Consider the following 15,818-nt stretch of genomic DNA (forward strand, 5'->3'; position numbering starts at 1 on the left):
CACTCATGAAAGGTAGGAGTTCCTCAAAGTTGTGCTTTAATATAGTACTTGAGTAAATGTACTTAGTCACTTTTCCCTACAGGCCCAGACAGAGCAAAGGAGTGAAGTTATCCTCAGTCTCGCATTAATACACCAGTGTATTATACTGACATTTTCAGGTCTTCTACTTAAATAAAAGTGGAGATACCACAATTCTCCATTACAAGTCAAAATTTTGTGTTCCAAATTTTTCTAAAAGTATAGCGGTATCAACAGTTATGTGCAAATTCTATAATCAAGTATCAAAAGTAAAGGTTTTGCAGAAGAATGGCTCCTATCAGAATTAATAGTATGTGCTGCATTAGTGGATAACTACTACTGATAAATGAGTGATAGTAATGATAATGTGTAAAAAATCATTCTATTTTTATGACCATCACAAGTTTTGTATGTGAAATCTTAATCTGCACAGTAATATAGGTATACAATGAATGTAGCGCAGTAAAAAGCAAAATATATTCCTAAAAATCTAGTGAAGTATAAAGTAGTTTAAAATGGAAACACTGTACACTAACATTACAAATCTTCCTGGTTAAAGTTCAACACTGGTTATATTCTTATATTGCTTTGACAAAAAATGAATAAAATACAAAGTAAGTAATTCAGCAGCAGCTGTGTGCGATAAATTCCAGCCAGAAAAATAACTCTCTTTTTCACAAACAACACTACGGGTGTGTATATATGCTTGAGTGAACTGAGGAATACAAGCTTCAAACAAAACAGAACCAGGCAGTAAGACTGAATTCTTTTTATTTTTTGTTTTGTTATAGGAAAAGTGCATAGTTGAAGCCCTTTTACTCTTAAACAGTAACAGTGTAAATCGAGGTCTCCTGTGGTACCAGATAGTCCCGCTGTTCATCTCAACCATCTAATATGGCTTCCCCTTCATTAGTTACAACTACTTATGGTTTACTGATTATTTTCCTTCTCATATCTCCTCCCTGCCATATCCTTTGCAAGTCTAGTAAGATGTATTAAAAAAAATTGAGGACATTTGCTGATATGGAAATGAAGAGTAGCCAGCCACTGAAGACAGTTGGTATGAACTCAGCCCACAGTTGTTGCAGATCATATCCTTCAATTGTACAACTAATCCAAGTAATTTCTGGAATCACAGATACCTTGGAAAGTAACACAAGACCAAGATACACTTTAATAACCATGTTTCCTTCACAGGGGCATGACAAAGATCTTGACAAAATACAGTCAGTGACTAGAAAAACAGGAAACCCTTTGTCTTAAGATTGTACCAATTGTTGATTGCCCTCTGTAATTCTGAGACTGTAGTTTGTGTTGCTGTTGCACTGTTATAAATATGCACCCACATTTACATACAAGTATCTTTCACCACTGGGGTTTCTATTTTTCTGTTCACTAACTGCATTTCAACCTTTAATGTAGCTGAAACACCTATAAAACTGTTTACATTTAAAATCAATCACATATTTAGCAGAGCTCTGAACCAACTGAGTTAACAAATATAAGAAAATAACCCTTTGATGTAAACCATGCTAATAATAAGGAAACATCACAAAATTTCTACTGCAGATGATTCCATCGTCCTTTCCCCAACATAAATCTAAAAATAAAAATGACCTCCGATATTACTGTTCTTTCACAAAACGTTGTTCTCTATCAGTACTGAGACCGGAACCATTAAACTACACTGGCACTGTTTGAAAATGCACCTTTTCATTTCTTTCCTTTTCATTGGTTTGACATTAGTTGTGAAGTATAAACTTTGGATTGCTCCCGTTAATCACAGACTGCTGTGATTCTCAGTAAGAGAAGAACAGGCCCCCATCCCCACAAGGCCACCATTTTTAGACAGTAATCAGTACAACACACCTTCAAAATGAAATAACATACCACAACAAAAGTGCTAATAAAATATGATTCTCAACTACTAATAAGTCAGTATACAATGACCATTTTCTTCTTTTAACCACAAAATAATTACAGTACACAGAATCACCTTAATATGATTAAAACGTATTTTGTTTGTGCCAAGTATACTGTTTTACTGTTTTTACTGTTTTATGACCAGACCTATTTAACCATGTTTACCTGCAGTTTGTTTCTTTTGAATCATTTAAAGAGACTCTTGACTGAGGGGGATTGTTATCTCTGTTATGTGCATCAAATATTTTGTTCACATTTTATACAATAACCCATAACTTATTGGAAATGTATTGCCCTCTTCATCACTTATATTACAGGAACCAAACCATCTGATACTTAAAGTGGATGTAATCAATATTCTTATGATAAAAATGTATCAAATGGCAATGTGAAAACAATGTGAAGACAATGTGAAAGGGGTTGCTGGTAGTGATGAACATACACAGAATTATCACCTGAAATCAGCAGCTCCAGTCAACTTTACAGAGTTTTATAGCAAGTTCCAGCTCATTGTTTAGCTGTCTGGCTAAAAACCTTATTGTTTTGGTTCACTCTCACCGCTCTCATAGTGTTGTTTTCTGTTTTCAGAGAAAAGCTCTAAAACCCCACTATGCACTACCTGCTCAGCACCATTTAGCATTTAGCAGCTAAAGAGCCTGACATTGCCCTCAGGAGTTGGTATAGACCAAAAACAGAGCTAAAAGAAAAGTGAAAATTAGGCCTATATTCATCAAGTGGATACAAACAGGACTCCATGTGAATGAATGCTAATGTTGCTCCATGACTGCTGGATGTGTAAATAAGCAACCGTTTGCCATATAAACATTATAGGGTGATAATATGTCATTGTTGAGCTCACAACCTGTTTTTGAGTTGGCAAATAAAATCAGTTTAAGGGACTGGCATGTTCTTGGAAATATAGTTTATAGTATATTAGAGATCTGAGTATTTGTTGGCTCAGGAGAATATGTAATCTGGATGTAAACACATAAGATTGATTAACTGCATCAAAATCAACATGCCATATTATCGTGCATGAAATACTAACTCAGACTTCAATTTAAGCAAATAAATCTATTGAAGTCTGTCATTGTGCTGGTTTGAATATGCTATTAAATGTGATATGACATAATTACTATCACTGTTTAGAGTTGTAACTTTAAAGTGGAAAGAGAGGAATGTTTTAAAGAGTCTGAAGAACCTGCCACCCTTCATTACTCAGCAAAAACCAGAACAACAACTTAACTGCCCAAAAACTTGTCTGCTGCCCCTCTCCCTTCTCCCCCAACCCATGTGACACATTCCTTCAATTTGAGCTCATGTCTGAGTTTCTGAAGATCTGTCTGCACCAGAGCTGCGAAAAGGAACTAACTCAGAACGATGCCACACCTCTGGATTAAAGATGTGATGAAATACAACATAGAAACCCAACTGATGCATTAACACACTGATATTGTTGGCCAATATTATCGGTCAGAACTGGCTTATCACAGGTACATTATATCACCATATATGTTGGCAGATATGCAAAACCAAGGTTTTTTTTTTTCTTTTTAAAGATGTGTTTTTTGTGATTATTATGAAATTTCAATTTCAAATGTCAAAAATGAACAAAGCTGGAGCAGAAGCAGAATAACTGCCACCATTGTTCATGTTGTGTGTTTGTGTCAAAAAATTAATATTGATCATTATATCATCTGATGTTTTTCAACACTCAAATGTCATATCTCCATTGGCATCATGAATCCATTATCAGTTGGGCTCTAGTAACAAGAATCAAAGACAGATCTACCCAACAAAGATGTGTTATTAGAAAAAGAAAATAAAGCAAAAGATATTTGTATGAAGGTTGACAGGGAGATGACGCTGTCTTGGTCATAGTTACTAGCTAACTGTGCAGCTCCAGTCAGAGCAGGTGGAGGAGTGCTGGTAGGTCGGCTCCTCTGCTAGTCAACAGGAGGTGCTGGGGGCTCTCTTCCATCGCTCTGTAACCCAAGACAGGAAGATATTTAGTCCGTCAAATAAAAACAACTGAGCTATATTTGCAGACAGATTATCCAGTATAGCTGATAATGTGGCTTATATCTTTTAATTTATTTTTTTATCCAGTGTTAATATAAATCAAATAGAATTTTGTTTTTGCATTTGAACAAAATTCCACAAATTATCTTTTATTTAATTTCATGAGAAGCAGATTTCCATTCCCTCCTACATTGTGAGTCATTGTCCATGAGATGCTTTAAGTGCCAGGCAAACCAAAGTGGAGCAGTGACTACATGTGAGATGACATTGTTTGTGATATGAAATATGTGCGGTAAGTACTGACATTGTGGGGTCCAGTGGGTTTGCCTGTGGGACGGGGACCCCTGAGACTGGAGGGGCGCAGCAGGAACAGGACCAGAGCCACCACCACCCATCCCATCAGAACCATGGGAAGGGTCAGATCACCTCCTCCGCCCACTTGCCCGCTGGGACCTGGCACTGAACACACGCACATCTTGGTCACATATACAATCTACACTAGTATTTCTGATTTGCGATCATGTTTGAGTGCGGCAACGCGTCCGCATGCTATGACACAATATGAAAAAAGATAAGGTCTAATGTGAACTAAGTGAAGACGTAGTCATACATACATTCTTGAGGGCACTCTGTATCTGTGCAGTAGGACTGAGATTGCCTCAGCTGTAAAAGAAATTGCAGAAGAAATAAAGTAGATGTAACAGAGAAGAAGAGTAGGAAAAATAATATCATTAATTCTCCCACTCTGACTTTAATGACAGCATTATTTACTCTGGTTACCACTGCCCTCATCTGGGGAGAGAGAGAAACACTGCTAGAGACACTGCCAATAAAACTTTGTGAGTTCCTTATTACATCAGGTGTGCAAACACATGACCCCCTCATCGCTTAATATTACCAACGGCACGTATTCACATGTGGATGGCGCTAAGCAACCAGCTGAGTTTGCCTGCTTTCTAAAACATACTGTAGCTTTCTGACTAAAAATGCTGTGCAAATTCTTTCATTATTTGGACAACACCCTTTCCTGCTGCTAGCAAATCAGAAAACCCCCAGGGTGGCTTAAGCTCTGAGCCAACCGCAGCTTGCCATGCAAGTTACACCTGTGCACAAAGAGCCAATGAGGTCACCAGAAAAGTGACACACATAACTACAAGCTGTAATCTTTGATACCCTCAGAAACTCATTTTAGCCAAACAACACTTTCCATTAAGAGGAACAAGAAGATATTTCCAGACACAATGCAAACCTGACAACAGACAGTGCAACAGAGTGAAACGACTCTGCGTGGCAGAGCTGATAGGTTCTCAAGATAAACACTGAGCAGGAACCAGGATATGTTGCCTCAGTGTCACTCGGTGGCTTTTCATTTCCTTCTCCCCTGCTTTTTACCTGACAGTTGTTAATCTCTTTGCTTCCTTCTCTCGACTTCAGCAGGAGATATTTTCATTTCACACTGCAAACTTGGAAATACTTTGACCTGTCCCTGCACCTTATTTCTGTCACAATGAAGTCTGCCACTTAGATTTCCAACTGACAGTTCAATTACTTACCAGGTTGATGAGGCGCCTCATAGCATACTCTTGGGTGCAGATGCACTCACAAGGGTCAAAGCCTCCCTCTGCCATTTCGGACAGTGTTGTCCACCTTGGATCAAAACAAAAGTACTGTATTGAACTAAGACACACATGAACATGAGAGAGAAACCTAATGCTGCCTGTTGTTAGTGCTGTGCTCTATTGTTGTTTCACGAGCACACACGTATTAAGGGAGGAGACTGCTCAGTTAGGACAGTCAGCAGACTCTGTCGCTTCATGTAGTATAGATTCAAGAAATCATAAATCTCATTGTCGAGATTTATGTACAGACATTACATTTTCCATTTAAAAAAATAAAATATATAATGTACAATATGGGGAATTTTGTACTGTTGTCTTTGCACTATTTTACACCCGTTTGTTTCTGTCTTAGTGGTGTTATCGTTTTGCACTTTATGTTGACTTCCTTGTCTACACTGTTAAATGTAGTATCATTTGTCTCTGGGAAATGAAATGTCTTCCCTTATCTGTCCTTGCATATGGATGCATTAACAATAAAACTGTCTTGAGTATTAAGTCATGGTTTATGCATAACCTTAAAAATCTTTTTCATTTTTGTTCTGCACTTTCTTGTTATTTACTGGCCAATGTACAGTGCTGTGCACTTATCCATCACACAGTTCCAGTTACAGTCAGGGTTATAAAGAACTATCTTCAAAGACAAGAGTAAGAAGAAGCCCAGCAACAGATGATCTGGCCCCCACAGAGCCTTGATCTCAACATCATGGGGTCAGTCTGAGATCACATGAAGAGACAACAACCTACCTGCCAAGTAGCTTTGAAAAGTATCCGTGTGCAAGTGCACCTGGGAGAATTGGTGCCGTTTTAAAGGAAAAATGTAGTCACACCGAATATTGATTTAATTTAGGTTTTTCTGTTTACTGCACTTAGTATGAAGTTAACTATTCCTGGCATTGTTTTTGAAAGCATTGTCACTTTACTTATTGTGCCTCAAACTTTTGCACAGGTCAGGTCAGGTCAGTGTGTGGACTGACTGACAATACAGTTGTGTTGAGTCTTGAATCACTGTTTCTACATAACCTTAAACACATCTTTAGTATTTGTGCTCTGAAGCTTATTATTTTTTTGACCAACGATTATACCCACAGCAATATATAAGCAATAAGCCTATCTCGCCCGATATATCAGTCCGCCCACTTTATCCGTTTAGCTGAACAAGTAAAAAGGTTAAACATGTTTTAATCAACATAAGTATCGCAATTTCTTCGGTATATTTCTATGGTCAGTGTTCGTACAATGGAGTATCGACCCCAAAATGCTAAAAATGTAAACTGTACAAAAAACACACAGGACATGCATAGGTTGATCTTACATACATTTTGACCCAGTTACAGACAGTTGCAGTTGCTATGTACACATGTACACGTTATATTTTCCGTGGGTGGCCGCCTGCATATTTCTAGAATGACGAACAAACCAAGTGCTAGTTTAACTCGACCCTGCAGAAATCCAGTCAAAGGCAGCTGTAATCACTTCTTAAGAACCAACTCCGGGGTTTTACATCTTACTCTCGAACGAATTCAGCCAACGTTACACTAGCTGCTTGCTAACCTAGCTAGAGAAAACTCACAGCCATGTCCTTTTCATGAACATATGATTGGAGACAGATGTGGCTGCGAGCGGCACTGAAACCCAAATCACTTACTTGAGCTTCGTCGATGTTCGGAAAAACGTCTCCTGTTGTTGAAAGGGTCTGGGATGTGGAGGTGCTGCTGCTCCTGCTGTTGCACTGTTGCTCTCCAACGACACCGTTAAATCGCAGACATGTCAACCGACCGTCTGTGTTTTGTTTAATACACGTGAACCAGCCAGCTATTCTTCACGACGCACATCCGGGACCTTCTCCGGTGGGAGGGGTAAACGTTTCTTATTGGGCCAGAGGTTTGATGAGCGGGCCTTTGGGCCAATCACAGTAAGGAACAATTATAACGTCTGCATAGTAAACAAACAGTGCAGCTGTCTGTCATCATACATAGGCAAATAAAGACTTCCAACATCTGCACAGCTGTTTAACCACATATACAATGGTGGGATGTAACTGAACTCATATAGACAGCGAGTCCAACTCTATGTATAAATTAATAAATGGTTATACCAAATTCTGTAGTTGTAAGTGTTAATAAGCTGTTTATAAATGGATTTCGGTGCAGATGTCATACAGCCCTTTACCAGAACTGTTCAAAGTCCACTGGAGGGATCCACTGTTTAGTTTTTTAACTCAACTTTATTTATATAGCAACTTTCATACGAACGTGTAGTCCAAAGTGCTTCACAGAGCAGGATTAAAACAACACACACACACGCGCGCACACACACACTATAAAAATGATTATGTAAGATTAGAAATTTACTACCATAAAACAGTAGAATGATGAATAAAAGTCAATAAAAATAAAACAAACAAGGTATAAAAGTCAATAAAAAAAAATCAATAATAAGAAATTAAAGCAAAAGTTACAATATTACTCTGAATTAACATTACTCCAATTTAACGTTACTCCAAATTAAAAAAAAAAAAAAAAAAAAAAAAAAAAAGGATTAAAGGATAGGTTTTTAATTTATTTTGGAAAATACCAAGAGAACTTGCTGTTCTAATATCCACAATTTGGGGATAAACAAAAATAAAAAGCAGTTTCACCAGTATTTCTATGGGATACATTTAAAAACACAGTGACTATCACTGTCAAATAAATATATAATAAGATTGTTTTGATGAAAGTTTATTACATTAAACTGTCATAATGCATTTTGGCTACATCTACCTTAATGTATTCAATTTTTAGCAATTATATTTCACAACCATCTGCCAGCCTGTTTATCAGTCAGTGTTATAACATGTGATGGTTAATAAACATTTCCGTACCATGTAAAATGAGAAATGGTTTACACAATTTCATATGAGAACTTGCTTTATTTTAACAATTATTTTTCGTGCGATGGACATTAGTTTCTTAATGACATATGATAGCTCCTTATGTCAAATAAACACACTACCTTGTCAGGGCAAAGTTATATATTTTACCTCATGGTATGGAAGCCTAATTAAATGTAGTAATACCGCCATGTAAAAACACTATTACAACTAAAGGTTCAACATTTTACTAAGGAAAAGTACAGAGATATCAAGAGCATATTGTGTTGTATCAAAGGTACATACAAATCAGAACAGTCATTCAGAGTTTTACTATATTATATTATTGGATCACTTATCCATTAATGTGTAAGTAGCATTATAATGTATCATCTCAAGGAGGAGATAATTCTGTTGGGTAGTTGTAACATATTATTAAATATCGATTCATTCCCCCATTTCAAATCACAACTCAAAACACATCTGTTTAAAACTGCCTTTTCCATCTGATGCCAATTGCTCTGTCACTTTTGTATTGTTCTTATTTTTATATTTAATTTTTATTTTTGCTTCTTCTTAATGTGTTTTTAATCTCAATTTGTGTAACTCTGTACGGTGTCCTTGAGTGCCAAGAAAGGCGCCTTTAAATAAAATGTATTATTATTATTATTATTATTATTATTATTATATTTTCCACTGGAATGGTCTCCCTAAATAATTAAAGACCTAAAGACAAGAAGAGATGTGCCATGCTGGAGGAGGATTTTCCACAATCTGGCAACCCAAAAGTTGTTATTATTAATGGTTTCTAACTGGTCTATACAGCAGAAGGAAATGATGCATTAACACTGAATAAAGTCATTTATTACAGCTTATAACTTCACAAATGGTGCCGTATCAGAGAGTGTTACACGTCTGTCATATTTGTTTACTTTTATTTTTCTCACTAATTCTAATTCATAAAACCATAAATAAAATGCCCACAACAGATCACAGTCAGAATGAAAATACTGAGTGTTAACAGTGCTAGAAATCAGATGTGTTCAGCACATGATGAGAAATGTCCTGAAGGCGAGTTTGAAAAGAACATAAACCCATGTTACTCTACCCCCGGAGCTCATTAATGAAAGTTCCAGCTTGTACTGTATTTAGCCGCACTGTGTGTGCATGTTCTGGACTGACTGACTGACGCTGTCCGCTGGCAGGCAGGCAGGCAGTCCAACAGCAACGGTGAGCTGCCTCTGAAGTGAAAAGAAGCGGTAGACGGTGAAAGTGAAAGGAGGGCTACATAACTGTGAAAAGCACCGCGCACGCAGTCCCCATACAGACAGACAACACAGGGAGAGAGGCCCCGGGTCTAACGCTTCCAGGCAGCAGCAGCAGCAGCTCAGCGGACACAGCCATGGCTAACATCGCGGTTCAAAGGATCAAGCGGGAGTTCAAAGAAGTTCTCAAAAGCGAAGAGGTGCGGTAACGTTACTGGCTTTTTTAGTTTTTTACTCAAGCGCAGCTCCTTCTTTGTTATTGTTTGAACTCTATCGCAACGTAAAGTGTCAGCAGACCTAAATTACCTTTGCTAACGTCGGGTCCCAGTCCTGTGTAGCAGTAGGTCAGGCCTCAGCAGGAGAACTTCAGCTATAGCTTTAGCTTGATTATCAGTGTCTGGCCGAAGCACTCTGATTATGTCAGGTGGGTGTGTTCAGGAAACACCGGGGATCCAGTTTGACAGGCCCTCTGTTCCTAACGAGCAGTACCGCATACCTTTGGCTAATTACCTAACAAAAATAAACCTGGCTTATATGGGCTACAGCACACGCCTCATTTGCGACACGGTAGCTGTCTATTAACGTCAATTTAGTTACTGTCAGCATGGTTGAGCAGCCTTTAGCCTGCTTACGTTATTTTGACACCTCCTCCACAGTTAGCATTAGCTTGTGGTGTTGTGCTATAATGTTCACCAAGTTTACAAACTTATCAAACGTTAATCAGCTGTTGGTTTCAATGCAGAGGGGTTGTGGATACTAAAAGTGTGTGTTTTGTCTGCTAAGCCTCGTTTTTGTGGGTTTGTAGTTAACTTTTGCTAGCTTGGCTCTACTAGCAAGCTATCTGTGTTGCTAACGTAAGTGTCCTAACGCTTCCTCCGAAACTATAATAGACTGTTATTTCTTCATACAGAAAATGGCAATTGCTTTGTCTTAAGCAGCCAACATGTCTGTCGCTCCACATTTGTGTGTGATTTCATACTTGACAGAGATATGTCAGGACTCAGGCTGAGACCTGTGAGTCCATAAATACCAGGGTATTTCATTGTGTCCCTCTCATTTGTCCCAACTTCTAGACAAGTAAAAACCAGATAAAAGTAGATTTGGTGGATGAGAACTTCACAGAGTTGAGGGGGGAGATAGCAGGTCCTCCAGACACACCATATGAAGGTACTGCCACATGCCTTATGACTGATATTTGCTACAAGACTTTCCTGTTATGAATTCTCATTCTAAAACATTTTTTATTGTTTTTCTTTCTTTTTACAGGTGGCAGGTATCAGCTTGAAATAAAAATCCCAGAAACCTATCCTTTTAACCCACCAAAGGTATATGCTTCAGCATCATTCATGTGGTCCTCTGTAAAATTAAGTACTTGCTATATGTCCTTTGCCTCTTTCTCTCACTCCTGCCTTTACATGCACACTATTATCCTGGTCAGCATAATGGTTTTGGAGAAAATGTTATATTCACATTTCATAAAGCTTGATATCTTAATCTGTTTTTGAAAAACTTAAACATGCTAGTTGAGGTACTCTCAAAGAAAACAGGATACTCTGGTTTGTAAACATCTTATTCAGGTTTCTGATCGCTGTCTGCCATTTGCGCAAGTTTGTAACTCCACTGAAACAATTGTTTGTTGGTGGAAGAAATACTATAGTAATAAATTATACAGAGACAATCTGAGAGTCTGATACTAACAATGTGGATGCTAAACATTATTGTTTCTCCAGTCTTAGGGAATTACTGTTGATCCAATGCAGAAACCAAATCAATCAGAGCCCGGCAATGGAAAATGAAACTGTGATTTATCCTGCACTGTAGAAGGGACAGAACAGATGGTGTCTGAGATCTTGAGGACTGAAAATCAGGATACCGCTGTGCATGTACATGTACCCAATGTAACTAACACTAACCATTACCTCACTATTATTATCTAGATAACCTCTCCCATCTGTCTTTCTTAGGTGCGTTTCATCACTAAGATCTGGCACCCTAATATCAGTTCTGTGACAGGAGCAATATGTCTGGACATTTTAAAAGACCAGTGGTGAGTGAGATGTGTTTGATCCTTCTGACCTATAGTGCTCAGTGTTCCAGCGTTTACACTAGTGAAAAAACCCAACTTTTGATCTGTGTCACCCAGGGCAGCTGCTATGACACTGCGGACAGTGTTATTGTCTCTACAGGCTCTCCTTGCTGCAGCAGAACCAGACGATCCACAGGATGCAGTAGTAGCCAACCAGGTGAGAGAGACATTTTGTGTTGTTTGATACAGTAATACTGCCCAGCACAGCAGGAGTACAACGAGGGAGCTTTTTGTAGGATCATATTTCAGTAACAATGTCTGGTGCTGTCATTTTTTGCCAGTGTTGTTCTGTGGACAATTCAAGGCATCAAAACACAGTCTGTCTCTCTCTGTACTTTGGTGGAAATCTGAAAATAAAGAGTTGACACATGACCAAGTTGTCTTTGTGTCTTTTAATAAGAACTTTGCAAAGGATCAGTGTACAACAGAGTGTAATTGCAAACTGATGTCGAACAAAGAATGTACATGCACTTTATAGAGGAAAGAATAGAGGAGGCAGCGTCAGGATGTGTGTGTGTACAATTCTGGGTACCATCAAAACTGTCAAACTGTCAAGGAAGAAGCTGCGTTTTCAAGGAGAAGCAACTCCTTAGTTCGTACCAGACAGCACCAGATAAGGAGCATACATGTGAGGATAGATTTATGTCCTAGATCATATACAGTCAGGTCATGAGAAATACAAAACCAGGTCATACAAAGTATAAAAAATGTGATTTTTCTATCACAGTACCTTCACTTGTTGCTGTTTTTTTTTTTTTTTTTAATATTTAACCATGCTCACTGAGCTCTCTCTCTCTCTCTCTCTCTCTCTCTCTCTCTCTGCATCCTCAGTATAAGCAGAACCCAGAAATGTTCAAACAGACCGCGAGGCTGTGGTCTCATGTCTATGCTGGAGCTCCTGTCTCCAGTCCTGACTACACACGTAAAATAGACAAACTCTGTGCCATGGGCTTTGATAAGGTCAGAAGCACTTTCTTCTTCTCTTTTTGTTGCACTGTAACATTCATATATTGACCATGGTGTAGGAGGGGAGAATTTTTTGGGGCGGTGTTGGTTTGGCAGTAGAGATTAGATCAGTTGATTGTCAGAAAATTAATAAGCAACAGTTTTGACAGAAATTTAGTTTTGACTGAGTTTTTTCTGACTTTAACTGAAGCATTTGAGTGTAAACTTTGATGGTAAACATATGATAGTAAGTGAATATTTTGGGGTTTTGGACCATTGTTTGGGAGTCACTTTGGACTTTCAACTTTTTTTGATAGTTTTCTGACATTTTATAGACTGAGCTACTTAATAGAAGTGTTAGTTGCTACCATATTTGATAGCATGCTAGTCAGAGTGAACAAGGCCTTGTGTAGGCTCATTGAAGTTAATATCAAAGGAATTACTCATAACGAGGCACAATTTATTCAGACTTAATTACCATGGAAAGCATTTCTTTCACTTGTATCATAAGGTTCACACAGTTGATGGTCATGAGAGCATGCAACTTATTTCCTTTCAAATTGTTCCTTCAGTTCTTTATGAGCCTGACATTTGCAAATGACAGAGGTTACAATAATTCTTAAATTCTTGTTTCCCCCTCATACAGAATGCAGTAATAGCGGCCTTGTCTTCAAAATCCTGGGATGTGGAAACGGCGACAGAGCTGCTCCTCAGCAACTGAGAGCCAGCCAGGTGTGAGGATCCCAAACCGACTCCCTTCATCACAACATCAGCTCCTCCCCCGGCACATTCCGCCTTTGCCTTTTGTTACACAGACAACACCCCATTCACCACAGCAGTCTGAGTCTTCTTTTTATAACAAAATTTATTTGCTACAAACCTAACACCGGTAGCACCACAATCGCCAATATGCACACTACACTGTTGCCTGTCTGATCCCATGCCGAGTCTCACAAAATCCAAAAAGTTTACCCTTGTAATAAGCCCTGAAAACTTCGTCATGCATCTTGTTTTCCATGCCTTTTAATCATATTGGCTCTGAAACTTTTTTCACAAATTCGTGTTCCTTATTATTGCTAAGAATCAAATGTAACTGCCAATTCCTGGTGGATTTTCCAGGGTAAAATTTGAAAGGAAATCCTGCACACTGCTCTCACAGCACATCACCATTTACTCTTTCAGCAGCGAGTTGGACCTTGTGTTAGATTATTATCTCTCGTATGGACATTTAATACGTTAAAGGTTGTAATTTACGTTTACTTGACGGGATAGTGTTCTGTATGAGCAGTGTAACGGATTTTTCCTGAACAGTTTAATCAGAGATGCTTCAATCATCAGCAGATGTTTGGATGTACAAAAGTTTTTCTTTCTGTCTGTAGAAGTAGAAAAGATCACACAGACATCCGCACACATGCACAGAAGAAAAAGGTTATCTGTAAATAGATGCGTGTAAATTTGAAAATACAATGGGGATATACTTTTTTTCTTACATGGCATTGTAAAACAAATTATTTTAAATATAAACTATGCCTAGTTTACAACAATATGGAAGAGATATCTTTTTATGCTTTTGTGACCCATGAGAACTCCCTCTGAATGTCCTGTTGTGTTTTCTCTTTAAGATTGTTGTTTAGAGGTGGCACAGCCAACATCCTGGCCTTAATGGCACAGAAGGTGACAGCCAGCTCTGGCCCGTGAAGTTCATTACATGCCACCTTCTCTGCTACACCACCATCCAACGTTTTTCATGTGTCTTTTATTGTCCTTGCATGTTCTACGCTGCCTTTATATTTTGTTTGGCTAAATGATGTGGTGATGGGGGTGTCTGTTCGATTCAACATCCCTTCAGACTTGTGGAGCCCGCAAGACTCTCTAATGTATGGAAAGAGACACCTGGAACTTCTGCTCGGCAAACCACTCAAGCACACCCAGTTTGGCGTGAAATCAGTAGGGAACCAAAGCCTTTTCTGTTGATTTTACAAGTATGTCGCTGGAAAATTTTCTCCTCTCTGAACAGATTTGTCTGGCACACCTCAAGATGAAATGAGTGTTTCTGAAAGTTATTAAGGATTTGAGTTTGCAATGCAGTGGTTGTATTTATTTATTTTTTTTGTACTCATTTCAGAGCAATCATTTTCAACAATAGGCACAGATTAAGGATTTGCTCACCCTCTCAGTCCTGAGGGGAAGCTTTATCACTGCAGTGGTGCAGCAGTACTCAATCAAAACTTTGGCCATATATACAGGTAATATAGGTGATGTCCTATATTCCCAGACATGCTTTACTATACAGCCAAATAAAGTGCTCATTGAGGTTGTCTTTGAATGATGTCTTCTGAGTTGTTAAAGAGGCTGGAACTCCTCTGTTAATCTATAAAGCAGATAGCAGGCCTGTATAGTGTTTTCACACATTTTGATTTGAGGTACATGGACTGTAAAGAAAAGCTTAGTATATAGAGCAGTGGGGTGTTGGCGCATCCTCACACATGGCCTTTCTTTTTTTTTTTTAAAAAAAAGAAAGAAAAGAAACAATCTTCCTTTTGCTTGCCCACCAGCTCAGTTCCCACCAACACAGTGGCATATTACAGTACTACATGGAGTAATCATGCAACCATCTCCGCTGACATTGAACGAGTTTCCAGCCAGAGCCAAAAAAAAAAAAAAGTTCATAGTTAGGGGATAGAATGCACACACTATCTCCTTTACTTGTAAATAGTCAGGTCCTTGATAATGAGCCATCTCATTATCACTAGAGTGCACCATTGATGGCTGGATCTATATTTTGTAAGAAAAAGAAAGGACAAAAAAAGGAAAGAGGCCCCCCTCCTCCCCGTCTTCCTGGTGTTCTCACTATGTACAATATTGCACGATGATGAAGCATTAAAAAAAAAAAAGAAAAACGGGGCTGTTGCATCTCAGTTTCTCCATTTGGATTGAGACTTATTTTCCTCTTTTGTTTCCTTGGAAGCAAGCATCAGCAGTATAAAAAGCATGGTTATTTATTGTGACAGTGTCATGTTTCTTTGATTAAAAAACTGGAAAATCAAGTTTGCTTGTGTTGTGCCTCTTGCTTCCACAAGTGCAGCACT

The 15,818-nt window shown here is 38.4% G+C and overlaps 2 protein-coding genes across 2 annotated transcripts; one reads left to right on the forward strand and one right to left on the reverse strand.

Moving 5' to 3' along the window:
* Nucleotides 1-772: 772 nt before the first annotated feature.
* On the reverse strand, nucleotides 773-7,405 carry smim14 (small integral membrane protein 14). The gene is made up of 5 exons (XM_056372145.1): nucleotides 7,228-7,405; nucleotides 5,517-5,610; nucleotides 4,578-4,626; nucleotides 4,268-4,422; nucleotides 773-3,926 (listed from the first exon to the last, which is right to left on the reverse strand). Exons 2-5 carry the CDS (start codon nucleotides 5,589-5,591, stop codon nucleotides 3,888-3,890), a joined length of 318 nt encoding a protein of 105 aa, XP_056228120.1. The 5' UTR covers nucleotides 5,592-5,610; nucleotides 7,228-7,405; the 3' UTR covers nucleotides 773-3,887.
* A 2,166-nt stretch (nucleotides 7,406-9,571) lies between these two features.
* On the forward strand, nucleotides 9,572-15,776 carry ube2kb (ubiquitin-conjugating enzyme E2Kb (UBC1 homolog, yeast)). The gene is made up of 7 exons (XM_056371324.1): nucleotides 9,572-9,898; nucleotides 10,772-10,865; nucleotides 10,965-11,023; nucleotides 11,663-11,745; nucleotides 11,842-11,941; nucleotides 12,616-12,744; nucleotides 13,376-15,776. Exons 1-7 carry the CDS (start codon nucleotides 9,836-9,838, stop codon nucleotides 13,448-13,450), a joined length of 603 nt encoding a protein of 200 aa, XP_056227299.1. The 5' UTR covers nucleotides 9,572-9,835; the 3' UTR covers nucleotides 13,451-15,776.
* Nucleotides 15,777-15,818: the final 42 nt, after the last annotated feature.

The sequence above is a fragment of the Seriola aureovittata genome, chromosome 3 (genome assembly GCF_021018895.1).
Source record: "Seriola aureovittata isolate HTS-2021-v1 ecotype China chromosome 3, ASM2101889v1, whole genome shotgun sequence".
Lineage (NCBI taxonomy): Eukaryota > Metazoa > Chordata > Actinopteri > Carangiformes > Carangidae > Seriola > Seriola aureovittata.